At 38.7% G+C, this 21,537-nt stretch overlaps 2 protein-coding genes across 2 annotated transcripts in view; one reads left to right on the forward strand and one right to left on the reverse strand.

Annotated features, from left to right (window-relative positions):
* Positions 1 to 2,009: 2,009 nt before the first annotated feature.
* Positions 2,010 to 9,645, reverse strand: KLHL28 (kelch like family member 28). Its single transcript, XM_015819008.1, has 4 exons — positions 8,747 to 9,645; positions 6,610 to 7,053; positions 4,478 to 4,686; positions 2,010 to 2,335 (listed from the first exon to the last, which is right to left on the reverse strand). The coding sequence occupies exons 1-4, from the start codon at positions 9,643 to 9,645 to the stop codon at positions 2,172 to 2,174; spliced, it is 1,716 nt and encodes a 571-aa protein (XP_015674494.1). The 3' UTR covers positions 2,010 to 2,171.
* Positions 9,646 to 11,941: 2,296 nt separating this feature from the next.
* TOGARAM1 (TOG array regulator of axonemal microtubules 1) overlaps positions 11,942 to 21,537 on the forward strand; it is a 40,822-nt gene continuing 31,226 nt past the window's right edge. The window contains exons 1-5 of the mRNA XM_015819011.1: positions 11,942 to 13,177; positions 16,214 to 16,265; positions 18,176 to 18,310; positions 19,299 to 19,451; positions 21,151 to 21,413. Coding sequence (XP_015674497.1) covers positions 11,942 to 13,177; positions 16,214 to 16,265; positions 18,176 to 18,310; positions 19,299 to 19,451; positions 21,151 to 21,413 — 1,839 coding nt within the window. The remainder of the gene's footprint in view (positions 13,178 to 16,213; positions 16,266 to 18,175; positions 18,311 to 19,298; positions 19,452 to 21,150; positions 21,414 to 21,537) is intronic.

A 21,537-nucleotide genomic window follows, 5' to 3' on the forward strand; every position in this document is an offset into this window, starting at 1 on the left:
TACCTTCTCAAACAACTATCGTATCAAATATATTTTTCTAAATTCAAAGGCAGCTTGAAGAAAGACCTAAGACTGAAAAACGATTTAACTTTGCATTTTTATGAATGCAAACTGAATAGCCATTGATCCACAACAAGCAATTGCTTCTACTGTTACATATGATTGCCTTCTTCAGAATCCAGGTCTCTCAAATGAGTTTCACTGAAATGAATGAGGATGTCCTAATTCCATGCATTAAAAAAAAAAAAATCAAGGTACATGTTGCATTATGCTATTATTGCTGCATAACAGGTATCAACTAGCATATTACAAATTGCTTGTTTCATAGTTGCTTCAAAACTCTGCTTAACTGAACAAATATCTAAACAAGAGTTTTAGGATTTGATAACATCTTCAAGTGTTGGTAGAAAAATGATGTTAAGTAGTTTAAGAAGTGTGCTCTTCTGGTTTTAATTAGAACATTGATTAGCTCATGGAAGAAGAAGAGCTTTTGCAGCTTGGTTAGCTGCCATTCTTATTACAGAGCACAAGTTTCTAGTTCACAATCTCCCCTTTCATGTAAATAGAAGTAAAAGGCTCAAAATACAGGTCAGCCACACATCTTATTATTGCATGTTTGTGAACACTACCAAAAATCGTGCTAAAGGGAGATGAGGAGAAATGTACTTCCAAAGGGAGAAAAGGCAGACAAGAATAAACTGATGTAAAACTCTTTCGACAAAACAGAAATATACATTGAAAAATACCTGAAAGAGAAAACTGTAGAAACAGTTTCAGTTATCTATGTGAAATAATATTAAAATATAAGATCATGCTTTGTTCTCTTAGAACCTTAACAGTGGGTTTCAGGACGATCTATCGATGACCAGATTTCAATTTATTAGAGGAATTGTCCAATTACAGAACAATCCAACCACAACTGAAAAGTTCTGCTGAGTTCTAGGACATCTCAAAGCAATGTTTGGGGGAACTGTTAAGAATGCAGAGATAACTATCCAGTATTGTTACCTAATTCACTTTTTAAGGAAGAGAACTATCTCTAAGGAAATCAATACTCCCTCCATTCTCTAATCTGTTCAGACTTCTGTTCTCCAAACATGCTCATCTAAGAAATATTAGCAAAATAAAAACTTGATAATTTTACAGGAACAGAGAAGAAAAATAGTTATATTTCAATCTGGTAGCTATCATTACATATCCTGCAGTTCACCAATGACAAAAAAAAATGTATTACTTTAGTCAAAATTTTGCCTTAGTCCAATGCTGTACATATTCAATCAATCTCTCTTAATATTTCTAGCAATCTCAGCAATCTAATTGTTTAGCACCATGTCAGTCAATACACACTGAAAATTTGGTTGTACATTCTTTGTAGTCACTCGTGGGCTACATAGCATAAATTTATGCACAGAGGTGGAAGATATTTCTTTTTGAAACAGTTACATGTGTGCTGGTATATCATTACACATTATTTTAATAAAACCCAACACACACAGGCTTTCTCTACCAGCTTGTAAGCTGTAGGTCTTCAGATAAAGGGTGATGTACAGACAAATAGTATAAGAATAAAAATAAAACTTTAAATGCATTGAGCTGAAAATAGCTATCCATTCTTATTCTCCAGTAAGTTACCCCTCCACCCCAAAGGGAGGAGGCGTATTAAGTGCAGATAAACAAATTACAGTATCAGATATTTACAAAACCTGCGTAATGGGTGGAGGGAAAAGGCAGCCCTTTAACTGTTCATAAAAAATGTGAAGCAATCATGGTCTCTATGTAAATATGGAGACAGACATCTATTAAGATTGTGCAACATAGTCAAATGATCCCACCCCTTTAGCAATATTACCTATGCCAGTCACAGGAAGAGAAAGATCAAAGCTCTGAGTTTGGGAGTTTATTTGCCTATTGCAGACAACACAGTGCTTCTTGTATAAAGATAAATTATTTCAGGTCAATAACAGTATGCAATTTGGATCCCCATTAGAAAGACAGTCCCATATTCCCTCCTTCCATTTCTTTCCTATCAACAATATCCAATTCTTGTTTGGGGTTCACCTGTTTGCATTACAATTAAGTCATCTCTCCTTTCTCCCATCTTGAAGAAATACAGCTTCTGCTTTGTACAGCTCAGGCATCTTCAGTGCTACTTGCATCCTCAAATGTATTATTCAAAGTGCAGTCAAGCCAAAATTACAACGGCAGTACATCATACCGGCAGTGTCCAGCCATTTATCAGCTATAGGGTCATATTTCTGTACAGTATTAAGATAGGACGAACCTGAGTGTCCACCAACTACATAAAGATATGTATCAATTACAGCTGCACCAACTCCTATTGGGAAAGAAAAAAGAAAATATAAATATTTAACATTAGAAAATCAAGTCCTTTTCATGGGAAAAACATGCAAACTAAAAAAACAAATCCATAATTTAAATAAGTGTTAAAGAACTTGTGGTTGTTATGAGGAAAATAGGATCCAGGAGTATTACATATGTTCACCATCTTTAGTTATATGTAAAAAAAAAGGTAAGTAAAAACCTAATCATCATCATAATGAATGTTGTAATGTGGAGGGTGGAAAATGTTCAAAGGTCAGATGTTTTCTTGAGAGAGGAGAGGAACACCTAAAATTCTCCCTTCAACTCATCTCTTCACTGCCCTTTTCTATTATGGAGCCTAGCAAAAGACAATAGTACAGGAAACTCAGAATAGAAATGGCCAAATATTGCTTTAATATCATGAAAATGGGTTAGGCAAAAAACGCTTTCTGGAACAAATTCTAGGCCTGCAGGTTATGCTTTTACTGCCATAAAGAGTTTTGGTTGAGGAAGAAAGCACCAGTTTATCCTTGAAAATATGAGTTGAAACGGCCATATTCTCTAGCATCTAATAAATAATCGGTTGTGATAACAGCTCTGAGGACACTGTCCACTTCCTCAGGTCCAACATGGTCAAACTGCTCCCAGATAACCAGGTGAGTCTCTAATGGATCTGCTCCATGCTTGGTTTCCAAAATTCCAATTGAGAATGGATTCAAGCAATTTTGTCTGTCAGATCCTTGACAAATTCCTCCACAATTTCCTAGTTGCAACTGAGGAATTGAAGACTGCATGTATATGCTGATGGGATTTGGGAGAGTATATGTTCTGGCTAGTCTGGGATTCTATCTTTTGTTCTTTTCTGTTTGGAATGCATTTTCAAAACAATAGGAAAAGGATGTTGACATTGTTGAACTGAATGAAAGTGATGTCATGGGAGAGCCTGTGTGTGTTATGTTTGTTTGGTGTGGTGCTCGGTAAGTGTGTGAATTGATCAATTATAAGCTTTCACTCAGCTTGGAAGCTCTTTCTGCTAAACTGGATGCCAGGCTAAACAGAGAGCGAAGTCCTGTCTCTGCCAAAGAGTATGCCTTGTGAGTAAGTGGCAGCTGGCTGCTGTCTCTCCAGAAATGATTCAGCTGTGAACATTTAGAATTAGGGGAGAGACCTCGCAAGGACAGCCATCTATTCCTGACATCATCCTTCTCCAGTCATTTCTCGTGTGCTTATTCTCTTAAGCTTAGCTTCCCCTTGGACTCTGCAAAATTTGCCTGCACCATACCTGTTAGCTGCCAGGACAAGAGGAAGAGGAGGATGTGCTATTTCCAGAGGAAGATTTACTTTTACAGATTGTGCTTCATAGTTTGCTGTGATTTGTTGCGACCCTAATACCTGAGCCAAATAATAAAGTAGCAGGATGGAAATAAGGGTGATTCTGCAGCACAAGCATAAAGTTATGTTTGTAAATTCAAAAATATGGAGTAGTTCCCAAACACATAATTGCCTTACAAGGAGAGAAGGAGAGAAGTTACTAGGAGTAAGAAAAAAAAAATCAGCTTAGTTGGATTCATTAACAGCTAAAAGATCTAGAATGGTATTAAATGAATACCTAAGCAATGTTATTATTCATTCACCAAAATGTCTAACTCTAAAATAGGCATGCTGTATTTTCCATGCTGAAATCCATATTCCCACAAAACTAAGCTTCATTTATTTTATGCAACGAAGCCCTCCAAAACCCTAAATGGTTCAAAGTTTTGATGCCCACCCTCTCTATTAATATAATCATCCTGTTCTTTTGCTTTCAGAGGAAAAAAATAAATGCAATCTTTGGCTGTAAATAGTTTGCCTATCTGTGTCTTAAAGTACTGATGATATAAATGCTATTCAAGTAAATCTCTCTCTTCCTTTTTCCAGGGGTTTTTGGTTTATCATAGCAAGGATAAGGGTTTTTTAGGAAAAGACAACTGAATAGCACTTTGGGGCATTCTTACATGGTATCCCATTTGCATAGAAATAGCACAGTAAGGGAGAACTCAGTAATGATGTATACGTTTAAAGTAAGATTTAATTGCTCCCAAAGTGACATGAAAAAAGAATAACAAAATTCAGTTGAACAGGAGCAATTTAGATAATAAACTGAATAGTTTATTACCAGTTCGGGGTTCCTTCATTGGATGACAAACAGTCCATTGGTTTTGGTGTGGATCATACCGCTCAATGCTGGACAAGTGAGAAACACCATTGTGCCCTCCAACTACAAAAATGAAGCCTAGCATAACCCCAACACCAAAGTTTATTCTCTTGTCTGCCATTGGTGCAACTGCTTCCCAGGAGTCCTTGTTGGGATCATAACGTTCCACGCTGCAGATGGAAACAAACAACAGAATTTAATGACAAGAGTTTCTACTGATTACTGCAAGATATTACTGTAGCTGCATTCATGAGGGATAACCAGCAAGTTGCAATTCCCACATGAATGCAACTTCAATGGCCTCTTGAGATAGTCTATAATACAAGTTATAGTCAACGTATTTTGATAGCACATAAAACTCTACATTCAAGATGGAAATCAGGGACCAAAAGAAGAGAAAGGATTGAATATGGCTTAAGTGTTAGGTGAAATTTCCCTAGTTCTAGGTTGCTTCTCTAAAGTAATATGAATTATTACTTTAGATCTTAGCATTCTCATAAATAGCTCAACAAGCTAATGTTATCCCAATTTTTTTTTAAAAAAATGCAGCCAATGGTCTGCCTATAATGCTGGCAACCCCACCCTCCAAAAAAACCCCAAAAACAAAAACAAAAAAACCCCTGGCATTTGGGAAACACAAACCTTGCTTCCTTCAAACAGGCCATAAATCATGGCAATATACTGGCTTCCAGATGTTCCTTCATTTCATTCTAGAACTTTCAAGCACTCTTAGTATTAATCACATACAAATCACATACTAAGTTATGTTCTGCTAGACACTGTGACATTGTTTTTCCACAACAGGAAAGGGACTTGAACATTATACTGCAGCAGTGTTATTCCATGTTTGTAATGGTCTTTACATAACCAAGTTTTGATTCAGTTTTAGAACAATTTTAACTTCAGATGTAACTTTTTTTTAATGAGGATTGCCTATTAAAAATCTGCAGAATGGATTGGCTTAGAATTAAATGACATAAAATCTACTCTTGTTGCCAAGTTGGACTATAATTTTGTAAGTGTTTAATCTGGGGCATTTTTGCTCTAATTTAAAGCAGCAGACCTATAGGAAAAATTACCATACTATGTTCATATTATGCTCTTACCCATAGTTAATTATTGTTTCCCTAATATTTTAGAAAATTGGATTAACAGAGCACACTCAACAATAAACTAGCCCCTAGTGCAGTGGTTCTCAACCTTTTTAATGCCGTGACCCCAACCAGTCGTAAGTCGAGGACTAAACCGATCGTAAGTCGAGGACTAAACCGGTCGTAAGTCGAGGACTACACAACCGGTCGTAAGTCGAGGACTTTCCCTGCCCGGGAGCGCCGCGCATGCGTGGTTCCGCCCCCTGCGCTGGCCGAGGCGTAGCTGGCAAGCGGCAGAGACGGAGCAGGCCAACCACCAGCTGGCCCAGCCCAAGGGAGGTAAGGCACCTGCCGGAAAAGGGGAAAAAAATGGCGGACAGCCTTGCTTGGCGACCCCCATGAAATGGTCGATCGACCCCAAATGGGGTCCCGACCCACAGGTTGAGAACCACTGCCCTAGTGCATTTACACAACACACTTGCAAAAAATGTGGCTAGCATTTCAGTGTACTATTATCTCAAGAACACAACCCCAGGCTACAGTACTGAAATTATGTTGCACTATAAAAGGCTGGATTATCATACAATTAAATTTACATCATTAACCAATTGCTCTAAGGGCATTTAGTTAGAATGAATGCTTGGTTTCTGACATGTGTATGTACATGACCAATAAATATCACAATATGATTTAGAACCTAACCAAACATATAATTTCTTCTCCCCAGGTTTTGAAGAAAAACACAAGTATAATTTTAACAAACAATCCCAAGGAATTCCTTAGACAAATTACCTAAAGCATGAATTAAACAAGACATTGTTACCCTGGGAATAATTAATAAGATAGAGGATCCTGCATATTTCTGTTCTGCGGTATACCACCCAGAGTCACTTTCCATGAGAGGGTGGCCATATAAATGTGATCAAATTAAATCAATTAATGTCATATATAATAATAATAATAATAATAATATATAACTGCCAAGCTTAAACATGCACTTGCCTGTTCATATGAGCTGGACCATAGCCCCCAATGGCATAAATCATTCCATCTAAAACAGCTGCAGCAAAGCAACTCCTAGTTTTGTTCATTGGTGCAACAGGCTGCCACTCCTTCACCTTTGGAATATACTTCTCCACTGATTGAAGATAGGACTGCCCATCATAACCTCCCAAGGCATAGATTTCTCGTGACAAAACTGTTACACCCAGAGTACTTCGACTCTCATTCATACTCTCAATTGATGTCCAAGTATTTGTATCAGGGTCCCAGCATTCCACAGAGCTTTCATGTTTCCGATAATTGATGCCTTGACACATGTGGGTTGCAATTCCTCCTATTACATAGATTTTCTGATCAAGGGCACAGATTCCAAATTCATAGCGAGGAACACTCAGAGGTGCTAAGCCTATCCAAGAGTCATTCTTAGGAAAATACATTTCAACACTGAAGAAGACAAAAAAACAATCATGAGGCAAAACGGAATTTCAATATATCAAGAGCTGCTACCCCAATGGAATTTAAATACTTTTACTCTATGTCTCTTATTTCAAACATTTTTTTTTAAAAAAAATGCTGGTTTGAGTTGCTTGATACTGAACCATCTTTTAAACTGGCCCCTACACACAAAAACATTGTAATTGAATTAATGTTTTGTGTTAAGCATATATGGTTTGGTTTGGGCTTCATTTTTAAGGTAAAGTAAGTCATTGTGGCTTGAAAAATAATAGCTGATGGTTTAACAGTTATGTATGATCTCTTAGTATATTCATTTAATTATAAACAAACCACTGCTCAGTGTGAGGTATATAACCAGTCTCTAAATCATAAGAATTGGAAAGAAATTCAAGATAACAAATCTTAAAAATAATTTTACTTGTAATATTTATTTATATGAAACTAAACTAAGAATGCAATCATTTATGATTTGCTCCAAGAACACATAGGGAACACTTTCACAAAATCTTCCTTGAAGCACAACACATTATATCACTCAAACTTTACCAAAGCAGAGCTTTATTGTTCTGAAAAACAGCTCACCTCTTTAATGAAAAGATTGCTCACTGGAACTGAAAAGTCCTAAAAATATGGTCCATCAATGGAGATGAAGACAGTCAAGTGGCTGATTTGATTTTGTTGTTGCCATGGGAGTGGAATTTTTCATGGGTTAAATGTTTTTAAATGTTATAAGTCACCAGTGTCACCCATGTGTGAGTTCAGCAGCTAAATAAATTTGTTTAGTAAATACATAAACCTAGATTCTGTTAAATGGGCAAAATTTGGAGAGTGAGCCCATCCTAGGTAGTTTCTCATCTATCCTTCATAGTCTTTACTGCTGGTGCAAAAGAAAGTTAAATGTATAAGCAGTTCACATAAAATCTACTCTGCAAGATCTCCTAAACCTTTAGCTGAGCAAAAGGATTACCAGGAAGAAAGGGAATTTAAACTAATAGCTGCATCCATTCCATGGCGATTAATTAATAAAACTGACTACTACTCAATATCTGGAGATAATGTAGTCATGTACAATATAGCCCTCAAAAGGTGAGACAGGGATATAAGTGGGTTGTTGACTTTCCAGATGTGAACTCAATCATACATTTTATAGCTAACAATTTTAGGCAATGAAACTGATTACAGGATACTGAACCTCAACATAGTTCTTTGTTGTGGTAACAACCCTAATAGTTGAGAAACAAAAATAATAAGACCATTCATACTTCTAATGGAATAGAAATTAGATTTGCAGTTCAATTTTGATCTTATTTCTACCACCACTTAATTGTGGGGGATAAAACCCTGAAATCTCTTTCCTTTTTAGTAAATGGAATAAATTATTAGACTGATATGATTAAGATATAAATATACTCCTGGACTAAAAGAATGCTAATAATTCTTACAAGACTGTGACAGTGAGAACAGCAGCAAAATGAAGAACATTCCAAATTATAACTCCTTGGTCAATTATCTGCTATTCTAAGGCTTCTGCATTTCAGACAAGCAACTGAAGGTTGTCAAAACCTGTACAGTTTTCCTCAGAGATAGGCTCTGCTAGATACCTTGATTTGTGAACAGAAGAAATTAGCAAGACAAGCCTGCTTAAACCCAGATTTTTGTTGTTGTGGCTGTTATTTCTCACCTTTCCAAACAAGCAAAGAGTCCAGCTTTCCCCCCCACTGCACAGAGCACTTTAGGAGGGCAGCGAGGACGTGTAGTTAGTACAGTCTGATACGAAAGCCTGTGTTCAGGCATGAAATGGTACTTCAGGGCTTCATTCAACAGGTGTTTACAGGTATGGTCATCACGAATGAGATGATTGGCTTCATAAAGTCTTGTGAGAAATTTAACACTCAACAGAGGCAACCGTACACAATGAAGTAGCTGCGCCAGAAATTTCTGACGCTCCTGCACATCATATTTGATCCAAGATTCCAGTGCATAAAAAACCATTTCCTCTGTAACCACATTCAAACAGTCATTGGAAACAATTTCATCCAGCTCAGAATGGGTAAGTTCAAAGAACTCTTCTGTTTGACAAACATCTTCAAAGTTCTGACAAATATATTTATTGGCAGCCGAGTACAGATCATGACAGCCATATGTCTCTGCAAAACGGGAGATACCAATACAATTGCCAGGATCCAGCTGGCTTTCTAAAAAGGTACAACATTCTTTCAGCACAAGCTTGATTTGCAAGAGATTGGCAGCAGGCAGAAGTGATTCCACGGTGTCCTGTGATATGAATACAGTCCCAGTATAGGCATATTCCACTATGGCCTGCAGAGCTGCTTCTGCAATGCACTGGAATTCTACTTCTGAGTTTTCTTTTTCAGAGAGATTTCCACTGAACATGGCTTTGAAATATGGACTGATACTAGCAAGCACAACTTTATGGGCATGGATCTTGACATCTCCAACCCGAAGGATGACATCACAAAGTTCATGGTGTTGGCGGAGTAAATTCAGGCCTTGCAGGAGTTGCTCTGAATGCAGGGGTATTAAATTAGCAATCATATAGGTTGGAGATGACTGGTCCATCTGTTAAAATAAATTTAATTTAAACACACTTTCATAATTTTTTAACTAATATACTTTCGACACATTCTAAGCAATATAAGGACTTGTGCCCTTGTCACAATGCAATGCAACTGCATCCGGTGCAAAACGCAGCAGTCTGTTTATTGAAAGGCATTAGCCACTTGAGTCACGTTATTCTAATTTTGTAGACTCTGCATTGGTTACCAATGGATTTCTAGGTGAATTTTAAAGTTCTACTTTGACTTATATGGCTTGGCACCTATGTACTCCAACCAGATTTGCCCATTCAAGGAATCTGTTGCAAAAGTTGTTCTATAAAGTGAATGGAACCAGAATGTACTGGTTTTCCAATATGGTATTAACATTATGGAATACCTCCCTCAAGATTATGAATGTCAACAGATCATTCTCTTTGCATTTTATTTCAAATCATTTCTATTTTTAAAAATCACTGAACTTCTTTATCTTTCTCAATACATATCAGTATCTCGGCCTTCTTTTTTAATAGAAATACTGAAACTCTATTGTAAAGAGATTTTCATATTCTCCTTATATGTCTACACATCCAAATTACACACACACACACACACATACTACTTTTTTATTTGCAGTGATTTACCAATGAAGTGTCTGAATAACAGTAAGAAAAAAAGAACTGGACTGAAATAGAAAATTTGAGTCTGAAACATTACTAGTATAAAGCAAAAAATAACAAGCCTGCCTAAAGATAGCAATAAGACAATAATCATAGTATGGCTATATATATTCACTCTTATACTGCATGGTGTATGTGATCTAAGCTGGGCAGCACTTTAAATTCTAAAAAGCTGTTTTAGAGTGTACAGAAAAGCTGTTTTAGAGTGTACAGAAAAGATAGTGAGTCATTAAATTAGTACCAGTATGTCTGTTATAGAGCTGCATTTATGTTCCCATTGCTCTAATCTAAAGCAACTTTTCAGTGTCAAATCATAAAACTGTACACAAACTTTTAAGTGCTTTATCTTTGAGCTCCATGAATTTTTATGACTATGGAATGCTCATTCATTTCTGGCGATTACTTTAAAAAACCTTATCACAATAATTAGTAAAACCTGAATGTTTCAGAACCACCACAGGTCTCTACATTGTACCCCGCCCCCTAAAAGTTAAAATCTACCCCTCCATTTGAAAACCAGCAACTTCCAGCATGCATATCTGATTATGATCACCTCACAAATCAACTTTAACACAACTATTCTAGTCTCAAGACAAACATACTAGACATTACAAAAATTGCTACAAATTCATTTGAAAACCAAGCCAATCACTTTCTATTCTTGCATTCAGGTCTAGTAACACAAACCGCTATATAATATATAGTTCCCAATAATATTGGGAGGGGGGGCGAAAGCAGTCAGCGAGAATGTAGAGACGACCAAGCCACCTTAACCTGCCAGAGGAAGAGCCCAAAACGTTTTAGCGAATACCCATCACACCCATTTGCGAAGTAGGACAAGGAACGGAGAAAAACAAGGACTTCCCTCAGCCAGTCATCCCTTCCAACCTCCGTCTCATATTATGCTGTTTTTCCCCCCCTCGATATCGTTATCGAGCCACGCTCTTTCTGGCCCAAGTTCCTTCATTTCGGCCATTCCATCCCTCACAATTAATATCGCGGGGGAGGGCCACTCACCGGACTCAGGGGACTGCAGCCCGGGCGGGCGGGGGCCTCAGCGGGCTCCTTTCAGGCACAACAACACAGCCAGACGCAGCGGAAGAGAAGAGGCGACGGCTGGCTGCGTCATTTCCGCTAACGAACCACAGACTCCTCCCCCAAAATTTCGACTCCCGGCAGCCTTTTCACTATTCACGAGGAGAGGTATTACCCCCAAATTTCAATTTTACATTTAAAACAAAGCAAAAATAAACTTTCCCTGGGTGTAGATAATTATAGCACCATCAGCTCTGCTATTTCTCTGTTTCGTGAGGGGTTGGACTACATACCCCGGCGCGCACTGCGCGCCGAGGCTTTCTACGAACGTTCTACCCGCGAGACCCGCCTGAGCGCTCTTCCCACCCTTCGCGGCTTATCTTCGTTTTCTATCAAACGATTGACGGGCGCCGCAGTTCTCCTCCCCAGCTGGGCGTTATGCGCACGCGCAATGATGCCTCCGTCGTGGCGGAGGCGGCGAAGGAGGTGGCGGTAGCAGCGGTGACGCGTTTCCCTGGAGACGGCGATGCTCCCCTGTGAGGGGCCCGGCGGCGGCGGCCTCGGGGCGGGCTGGCGGGGCAGCCGGGCAAAGCCCTGGAGAGGGGCATGGCCAGAGAGGAAGAGCAGGAAGGGGGTGCCTCCGGCGGAGGCGGCGGCGGCGGCGGCGGAGCAGGAGGCCGCGGAGGCGCGGAGCAATGGGAGGCGCCCGACGCCTCTTTTCTTGCAGGCCGCGTTCCGTCGCCGACCCAACCGGGAGCCACGTTGCGCTTCGGGCTGGTCCCGTCGGAGCTGCACGCGCGGCTGCTGGACCAGCAGGACTACCGAGGCCGCGTGGGCGCCATGGAGCAGCTAAAGCGGGTTTTGGGAGAGGCGCCGGGTGCGGCCTTGGCCTGCTTGCCCCCACCTAGCCTCCTTGGGCTGCTCAGCCTGCTGCGGGCGTTGCTGGACGACTCAAACTTCAAAGTGGCGCTGGGTGCGCTAGAAGGGCTGCGCCTGCTGGCTGTCCGCCTAGGCCCGGCCGCGGGGAGCCGGTCCCGCCTGGAGCCGTTGGTGGCGGCCGCAGCTAAAGTGCTAGGCGACGCTAAGTTGGCCATCCGTCAGGAGTACCATCAACTCTTTCTGGGTCTGATGCGGGCAGCCGGCCCTCAGCCCGTGCTGGATCTCCTGCTGCGCCCCGAGCACCTGCAGCATCGCAATTCTCGTGTCCGCGAGGTTGTCCTGGCCATCTCCATCGCTGCTCTCCTCACCTTCCCTAGCGAGGACTTCGAGCTCCCCAAGCTGGTGGCTGCGCTTGCCCCTGCTCTGGCGGACAGCAAGCGCCGGGTTCGTCACGCCGCCCTAGAGGCTTTTGCTGTCTTAGCCTCGGCCCTGGGCCCCGGTCGCACCAGCCTGATCTTCAAGGCGGTGGACGTGGTTGAACTTCAGGATAATTGTGAAGGAGTCATGAGTGCTGTGCAGGCTCGGTTGGCGAGAAAAACTCTTCCCAAGCTGACCGACCAGTGGTTTGTGGAGTATGCTGTTCCCCTGCCTTCCTCGGCAAACGGGCGCGGCTTTCATTTGCCTCATGGAGCGGACACAGATTGGCTCCTAGAGGGCAACCGAATCCAGAGTGCCCACAGCTACTCTGGAGAGACTGCTGGGTCTTTTACCCCTTTTGCAGATCACGCAGTATGTCCCCGGCGTGTGTTAAGTGCTGGGAAAGGAAAACTGCCTTGGGAGAGTGAACGACCTGGGAACCAAACTTGCTTTGCAAAAGGAAGTGAACCAGTAAGTAAAACCATCCTATGGTACTGGTGTCTAAATTGTTCTTCAAGCTATATGGAGTCATCCAGGTGTCTTCAGGCAAAAACTTCCACCCAGCCAAGATTCCCATTAATTTTGCTGCCTAGGGCTGAAAGGATGTGGAGTCAACATATCTGGATGATACTAGGTTAGGGAAAATTAGTTTGTATTCTGTTAAAGAATAAAGACTAAAACTCCATTTACTCTGGTTTTTAGCTGAAGTTCATGCTACCGTTACCAAAAATTTGAGTGATCCAATTGAATTTACTTTTAGATATTCTTAATACTGTATGGCTTATATTTTAAATAATATTTTAAGATTTCACATTTTAATACTGTAATAGCATAATTGTGGTTTCATTGTTGGCAGGCAGCCTTAGGGCCATAGTACAATATCGGTGGGATATGATTAAATAAATTAAAAATGACGTAACTCTAATTTTATTCTTTCACCCAGACCCTCAAGACTTCCAGATCACTTGATTTAATCCTTTTAGCTACTACTTTCTAATGTATTTGTTGAATATGATTACCATGTTGCACAGTTAATTAGTCATGTTAATGATTTTGAGGATATTAAAGGAAAAAAGTGGAAAATAGGGCATTTTGAGAGGATTGTTGCCTATGCTGAAAAACCTTCACCACTTGTTGGCTGCTAACTGGGCACTATTTCTGGTTTCTGGAACTCATGTTAAGTCGTTTTGCTTTACTGTTAAGAATTTTTTCTGCCATTAAGATATGCTGAGAGGTCCTTTTGATGATGCTCTTAAACTACCAGTTTACTAATATGACATGTAGGGGAGAGCTTTCTCCTGTGTCACTTTGAACTATATCTTCACAGTCATGTTATAAAAATTTGGGCACTTGGCAACCTGCATGTATTTATGATAGTTGTAGCATCCCAGGGTCACATTATTACCATTTGTAACCTTCTTACCTCTTCAGACAATCAAAGTCAATGGGAGAAGCTGGATTTTCTTAACAACCACATGGTTCACTTAACAATTGTTTAACAACCATGGCAAAAAATCGTAAAATCAGGCACGACTCACTGAACAACCATCCTGTTTAGCATTGGAAATTCTGGTCACAATTGTGGTTGTATCAACCACAATTTGGAAGACTCAGTATCTATTGAAACTGTCCCAAGAACAGTACAAGAATAGCATTGTTATGGCCAGATTAAAGTGGTTCATCAGACATTATCAAACTTTAAGAACTCAAATAAAACTCAAATAAATGAATTTCAGGCACATGCTTTGGATATTTGCATAATCCTCCCAAACTCTGCTCTTCTATTCAAATTTTATTTTCATGCAGAACTTAAGAGTTGTATGTAGGGAGGAATATTTGCATTGATGGAAACCTGAATTACCATGGAGATTAGTTGAGGTTTAAATTCTATCATATGTTTCCTTCTTCTGAATTTCTGCATAGAAACATGGTGTTAACAAAAATTGACAATGTGTAATCACAATGTCTTGAATATGTGTCATGAAGAAAGAAATTGAAAGCTGTCAGAAACAACTTCTGTGTTCCATATTAATTAGTGAACCATGATAAAGAGGAGTTGCTAGATCAGACCAATTTTTTAAAAAAAATGTCTAGTATGAATGGTCCCCATGCAGAACTTGAACTTAGCAACTAACTTTCAGGAGACTGCAGGCCCTGAATTTGATAGATTTATTCAAGCCATTATGGCTAATCAAGATTTGATTGTTCATATGTAGAAAGTGTTCTGAAAGTTTTTGAATCAACAGCTGAGGCTGCTGCTTAAATTTGCTGTACACTTCTGTTCTTCAAGCAGTTTTATACATGTCCATTCTTTATTGCAGCAGTCTCCAACCTTTTTGGCATCAGGGACCGGTTTTGTGGAAGACAATTTTTCCACGGATTGGTGGGGTGAGGAGGAGCATGCAACCTAGATCCCTTGAATGTGCAGTTTAAAATAGGATTCACGCTCCTATGAAAATCTAATGCCTGGTGATCTGAGGTGGTGGCGTAGCACTGGGGAACAGCTGCAAATGCAGATGAAGCTTCGCTCGCCCACCGCTCACTTCCTGCTGTGCAGCCTGGTTCCTAACAGGCCACAGACTGGTACTGGTCGATGGGCCGGGCGCTGGGGACCCCTGCTTTCACAGACCTCACCTCTGGACATTTATTTTGTATAGTGTAATGGAGGAGATGTCACTATATTGCAAGTGTATGGTTTGCCATATGATCATGCTCTTTTATTTTCCTCATCTGTTTCAGACCTATTAATATTTTTAAGATTGGCAGCTATATAAGTATGATATATAAATAATTTAAAAAGGGAAAAAATAAAGATCAGTATCAAATTCAATAGATAACACAAAGGTAAAACTGATATTGACTTAGAACAGTGCCTTTCGAAATAGAAAGGCCATAAGATGCAAGTGTCTTAAACCATTCAGAATAACTTCCTAATGGTCAAGCCAGTATGTTATATTGATTATTGAAATAAATCTTTGGGTTTGAGTTAGGATGAGTTCAAAGAAAAGTAAATGAACATAATTTTCACAGTCTTTAATTTTTTTAGCTAAGGTTTCTCAGAATTCGAAGAAGATTAATAATTACATTTAGGTACATTCCAATGAGCTCAGTTTAGTTACAGATTAACGTAAGTAGCCCCACAGCAATTCAAGGAATTTGTGCAGTCAGCATTGTTCATAGGAGTTCAGTAACAGTACGGACCAATACAGGAAAATTAGCAGGTACAGAAATTATTATTTTGTAGTGATTTTTTAAAAAAAAAAAAGTTTCATAAAGGCTAATATTTGTAGTAGATTAGATGGTCCTTAAGTTGACTTTCAGTTTTGTATCTAATTAAATTTACACTGTCCTAAGAACAGTGGAGGAGTGGAGTTGTTATGGCCAGACTAAAGTGGCTATCAAAAATGATCAGACTTTAAAAACTCAACTTAGTTAAAATATCCTTTCTGAAAACTTCAAATGGTTTCCCATACTATATCTAGGTTCTAGTCAGTGTACTTTTTTCCTCTTAATTTTTTAAATGAAAAAAAGATGTAAATTACATTATACTGTAGTACTATTTGCCTTTTCTTTCTGTTCCAGTGCTTGACATCAAATGATTTTCTTCACTCTCCTAAATTAAGAGCTTCTCAAGGTAAGCCAGTGAAATACTAAGTATGTACAGAGTTCTTAAGAACATCAGAGTCATTTATAGTGACATGATGGTACAATAGATAGTACAGTACAGAAACGGTTGAGCCACCCAGGTGCCTGTTTTGCCCTCTCCTCCGTGCTCTTTTGTTGTCTGGCCTGAGTTAAGACAGAACAAGGTACTGCTAAATTATTCTGAAGTCTGGTGCAACTGAACATTTTTGAAGCTGTCTCAGTCATAGCTCAAAAGGATTAGATGTTTTCTTTTTGTTCAGTACTCCCACTGTCATCTTTAAAATGTTGGGAAAGGGTTTTATTTAAGTAGTTTAAAATAGAATGAGACTGAGAGGACAAGAACTTGTACTGCATTGATTGCCTAGTTATTAGAAAATCTGAGAATATTTTTGCAGTTTGTATGCTAATTTAATCAAAACATTTTTTAAAATTTTTGCCTAGAAAGATATAGGAGAAGATGATTCGGGGAATATCCCAAAGAAATACAGAATTAAAATCAACTGAAATTTTAACTTGAGAAAATAAAACTTTGGGATTTGCTTGTTTTAATAAACAATGCGGCTGATTTTAATACTATGTCTCTTGTTTTTCTCCACCTCTAACAACTGGACCAAACGGTAGATGGGTTTTGTAGATATAAAAAAGAGCCAGTGAAGAGGGATAGAATCAAGATCACATGAAGTGTTAGTACTACTTTATAATTCCTTGGTAAGGCCACACTTGGAATACTGCATCCAGTTTTGGTCAACACGATATAAAAAAGATGTTGAGACTCTAGAAAGAGTACAGAGAAGAGCAACAAAGATGATTAGGGGACTGGAGGCTAAAACATATAAGGAACGGTTGCTGGAATTGGCTGTGTCTAGTTTAATGAAGAGAAGGACGAGGGGTGACATGATAGCAGTGTTCCAATGTCTCAGGGGCTGCCACAAAGAAGAGGGAGTCAAGCTATTCTCCAAAGCATCTGAAGGCAGGACAAGAAGCAACGGATGGAAAGTAACCAAAAAGAGAAGCAACCTAGAACTAAGGAGAAATTTTATGATAGTTAGAACAATTAATCAGTGGAACAACCTGTCTCCAGAAGCTGTGAATGCTCCAACACTGGAAGTTTTTAAGAAGAGAACTGGACAGCCATTTGTCTGAAATGGTATAAGGGTTCCTGCCTGAGCAGGGGTTTTGACTAGATGACCTCCAAGGTCCCTTCCAACTTTATTATTATTGTTATTGTTATTATTATTAAGAATGGGAATAAATATGGGATATGTAGTTAGGATGTTGATATAGCCATGAGCTATATTTATTATGCAACTCTTTTTTGTAAAACACCTGTTTACATCCTGGTTAGAGTGATAAATGGCCATTGGAAATTGTAAATATTAAAATGCAATTAATTATATAATTATTAATTATTAATATATGTATATTATTGTATCTCTATCAATTATCTTTCTGATTGGTTTAGTCCGGGCTGCATGTTTCTGTGTAGCTATGTGCATTTAATTGTTTTTATTGTTTCTAATTTTGTAAACCAAGCAGAGTTTAATAAAGTGAGCAGTTATTACAAATATAATAAATATTAATTATCCATAGAAAAATTGTATTGGAGATTCCTTTTATCTCCTACTCTGGAAACTTTATATATCTGATTAAAATAATCTTTAAACAAATGTAACATTTTGATATGAGGGAAAAGGATTCTATTTTTTCTGTTCTATATGGGATATATTATTCTGTCTTATAAAAATATCTTGCTAGAAAATATGCAGAGAGTGGATTTTTACAGCTTTCTTTCATCCTGTTCTCTTTACACTAAAATATATTTTAAAATTTGAATTAAACTTGTCACTGTCAATGGGACATGGAAACATATCTGACTATCTTTCCTTTTTTGCTTGAAAGGTGTGATGGCCTCTCATCAGCCACATATTTCAGGGAAATCCAATCTACTTGGTTTTTCTCATAGCTGTGGAAAAAGTGGCAGTGTGGATTCTGACCTACAGTTTCTAGGACTTAGCAGTCCATGGCAAGATAAAGGTATTGAATAGCATGACTACTCAGGATGGTATTCAAAATTCAGTGATAACAGACTTCTCCCAATTACTTTTCTACTTCAGTCTCCTCCATAAGGGCTCTAATATCATAGACACCTTTGTGAATAATAAGGTGTTCCATAAATATATCAGCTACAATAGGATTACATTAGCCATCCAAATAATTACAATATTAAGCTGTACAAATTTAGATAATTAGCCTAATTAGCTGTGTACTGCTTACAGAACTCTTTCCCAGCACTGCGGAGTAAACTCCTTAATCAGATTGACCTTACCTGTGCCAAGCATAAGCATAACCACTAAGTTAAAGCAGCAGTTCTGTTTTTAGAATATCTTGTGATGTCAGATTGGTTTCTAGTCTACTTCTCTGTTAATCTTCAAATTTCTAAATTATGTTTTAATTTAATGCTTAATTTACTCTTTGTTATTTTTGCTCATTATAACCTGTGTTGGGAAAACATACTTATTTTTTAAATAGACTTATTGTATCTATCCTGTTATATAGATCAGCAAAATGCAGTTTGTAGTATTCCACATGTTGCTACATTCCAGTTGCCATAAGGATTAACCATTATGAGTAATTATGAATCTTGTAGTGCTGCAATATCTGAAGAGCCAACCCCCACTTAAAATGTTCCAGGAAAGAAAAGTTAGCATAACCTGGTTTAATATATGGACTAACAAGTACTAAAAACACTTCTGCTTGATAGGATTAGGAGCTCAAATAAAAATCTTCCATGCTCTTCTTACAGATTAAAGATCAGACACGATTGCCAACGGTATTGTTTTTCAGGAAATAAAATACGTTTAACAGATGAAACACAGAAAAGGTCACACATGATCGGAGTTAAAATTCGGAGTCGCCTGGAAAACATCGGGTGGACTCGTATGAAGAGGAGAGGACCCGACAGTATGATCGGTTCCTTGTAAGTAAGAAGGTAGGATGGGTAAAAGTAGTGGGTCCGTCTCAGGTTTCGTGTGGAGAGGTGGTTGTCATTCACTTAAGAAATCACAAGATCATGCTGTTAATTTCTCTAATTCCTGGCCTCTTAAGAGCTTTGAAGGGCTTCCAAAACCTACACATCAGAAGAAGTTTTCCAGCCCAATATCAGGAGAGGAAGCAGGTAACCATCCTTAGTAATAATCTGTGCTGTTTCCAATAATGTGCACAAAATCTGGAAATAAGATGCCAAGAAAGGAAAAAAAGGAAGTAGATGTAAGAAAGACATTAGCAGTCAACTCCCTCTTAAGTTTTAACAACTGTTCTTCAAAGGCAGTAATTTACATTCTATGTCACTACTATTTAATGAAACTACCATCTAATATCAGTTTTATCTTGTTTTTTTTGTAACAGACAAAAAGTCTGATACTAGACTAATTTAATTCTGATATGCTAATTTTTTTTTTAGCTTGCAACTAATTTACAAGAATTTGTACAAATAAAAACCATACAGTTATATATTGCTGTTCTAGTCTATTGTATTTTCTTTAAAGTTGTCTTGAATTGTTTTGAAGAGAAGTACTAGTCTCAGGATTTAACATATTTCATGGGAACAGAGCTTAAAAACCGATAAGTGTTTGTTTTAGGGAGGGCATGCTTAAAGGGACTCTTCCATTTGATGTCTAGGGATAATCGTCGTCATTGTTGTCAGTCATTCAGTCATGTCCGATCCTCAGCCACTCTATGGATCAGCATTCTGTATGCTCCTCTGTCTCACACCACCTCCTTCAGATCTGCCATGGTCATCCCAGTGTCATCTTTTATAGTGTCCAGACAGCGGATACTAGGGTGATCCCTTCTCCTTTTTCCGCTGATCACTCCCAGCATGACTGACTTTTCGAGTGAGTCAGCTCTGATTACATGACCAAAGTATTATAGCCTCTGTTTGGCAATTTTGACTTCAATTGATATTTTTGGTAAGGTTTGGTCTAGGACTTCTTTCTTTGTTATTTTTGCAGTCCATGGGATGCGTAATAGTCACCTCCAGCACCACGTTTCAAAGGTATCCGCCCTTATCCTGTCTGCCTTTTTCAGAGTCCATATTTTGCAGCCATAAGCAGCAATTGGAAAAAAAATATTGCATTAATTAATCTGCATTTGGTTGTGAGGCTGGTATCTTTATTCTTCCAGATGTTATTCATGCCAGGCATTGCAGTTCTTCCAAGTGCTATATGCCTTGTGATCTTAGGACTCCAGCCATCACTTTGGTCGATTTTAGAGCCCAAGAAGATGAATTCCTTTACTGTTTCAACAGTCTCATTGCCAATCTGCACTCTGACATGTGTGTTCTCTGTAGCTGTCATTATCTTTGTTTTCTTGATGTTAAGGCACCATCCAAATTTTTCACTTTCATCTTTGACTCTCAGAATTAACCACTCCAGTTCCTCCTTGCTTTCTGCAAGCAATGTTGTATTATCTACATATTGGAGACTGTTGATATTCCTGATTTTAATCCTAATGGTAGATTCCTCCAAATGTGCATTTCTCATAACTATTTCTGTGTATATGTTGAATTGTATAAGTGACAGGATGCAACTTTGCTGAGTGCGTTTTTTAATCCTGAACTATTTTATGTCTCCATATTCCATTCTTACAGTTGGCTGCCTGGTCAGAGTACAATGACTGAATGAGCTGGATGTGGTGTGATATTCCCAGTTCTTTGAGGCAGTTCTAGAGCAAAAATAAATTAATTGAGAATTTTAGAAGCTGTTGCAGATAATGCAGTATCTATCTAGTGATTCCATTCTGTACTAATCAGTAAGTGCTCCTATTAGGACATCAGCAGCACATTGCTAACATGTCCTATAAATCTCTTCATACAGAGGTGAAACCTCAAGATACTCCTCCTATTCAACTGAAACCTGCCTTTGTAAGGACCCCAGCTTCAAGGAGAGGCCTGAGTGGAACAAAGCCAGTGCCTCCAATCCCTAGGGGGGTGAGCCCCTTGCCTGATAAAACAGAAATCAGTTCAATGGGACGAAAGAATGGAGAGCTAGAAGACATGTGGCTAAATGAAAGGGATAAGAAATTGGCGATTGATCTTTCAGAGTTAAACATCAATGAAAGAGAGCTTGATGAGGAAGAGGTAGGAGTATTGATTAATAGTAAATTTGCCTGCTCTGTTTATTCTCATGGACTACTTATGTGGTATAGTTACATGGTTGACATGATGTTTTGCCCTTTTTTATTGCATTTATTAAATTTATATG

The sequence above is a fragment of the Protobothrops mucrosquamatus genome, unplaced genomic scaffold (assembly GCF_001527695.2).
Source record: "Protobothrops mucrosquamatus isolate PMUCROS unplaced genomic scaffold, P.Mucros_1.0 scaffold844, whole genome shotgun sequence".
In the NCBI taxonomy this organism is placed as follows: Eukaryota; Metazoa; Chordata; class Lepidosauria; order Squamata; family Viperidae; genus Protobothrops; species Protobothrops mucrosquamatus.

What these genes read in the sequence shown, in the direction of transcription:
- KLHL28 (XM_015819008.1), bottom strand. Translation starts at nt 9,645, where the DNA reads ATGGACCAGTCATCTCCAACCTATATGATTGCTAATTTAATACCCCTG. An exon ending in GGTCCAGCTCATATGAACAG is followed by an intron (nt 4,687 to 6,609) that starts GCAAGTGCATGT and finishes TTCCATCTGCAG; the next exon opens with CGTGGAACGTTATGATCCCA. An exon ending in AATGAAGGAACCCCGAACTG is followed by an intron (nt 2,336 to 4,477) that starts GTAATAAACTAT and finishes CTTTCCCAATAG; the next exon opens with GAGTTGGTGCAGCTGTAATT.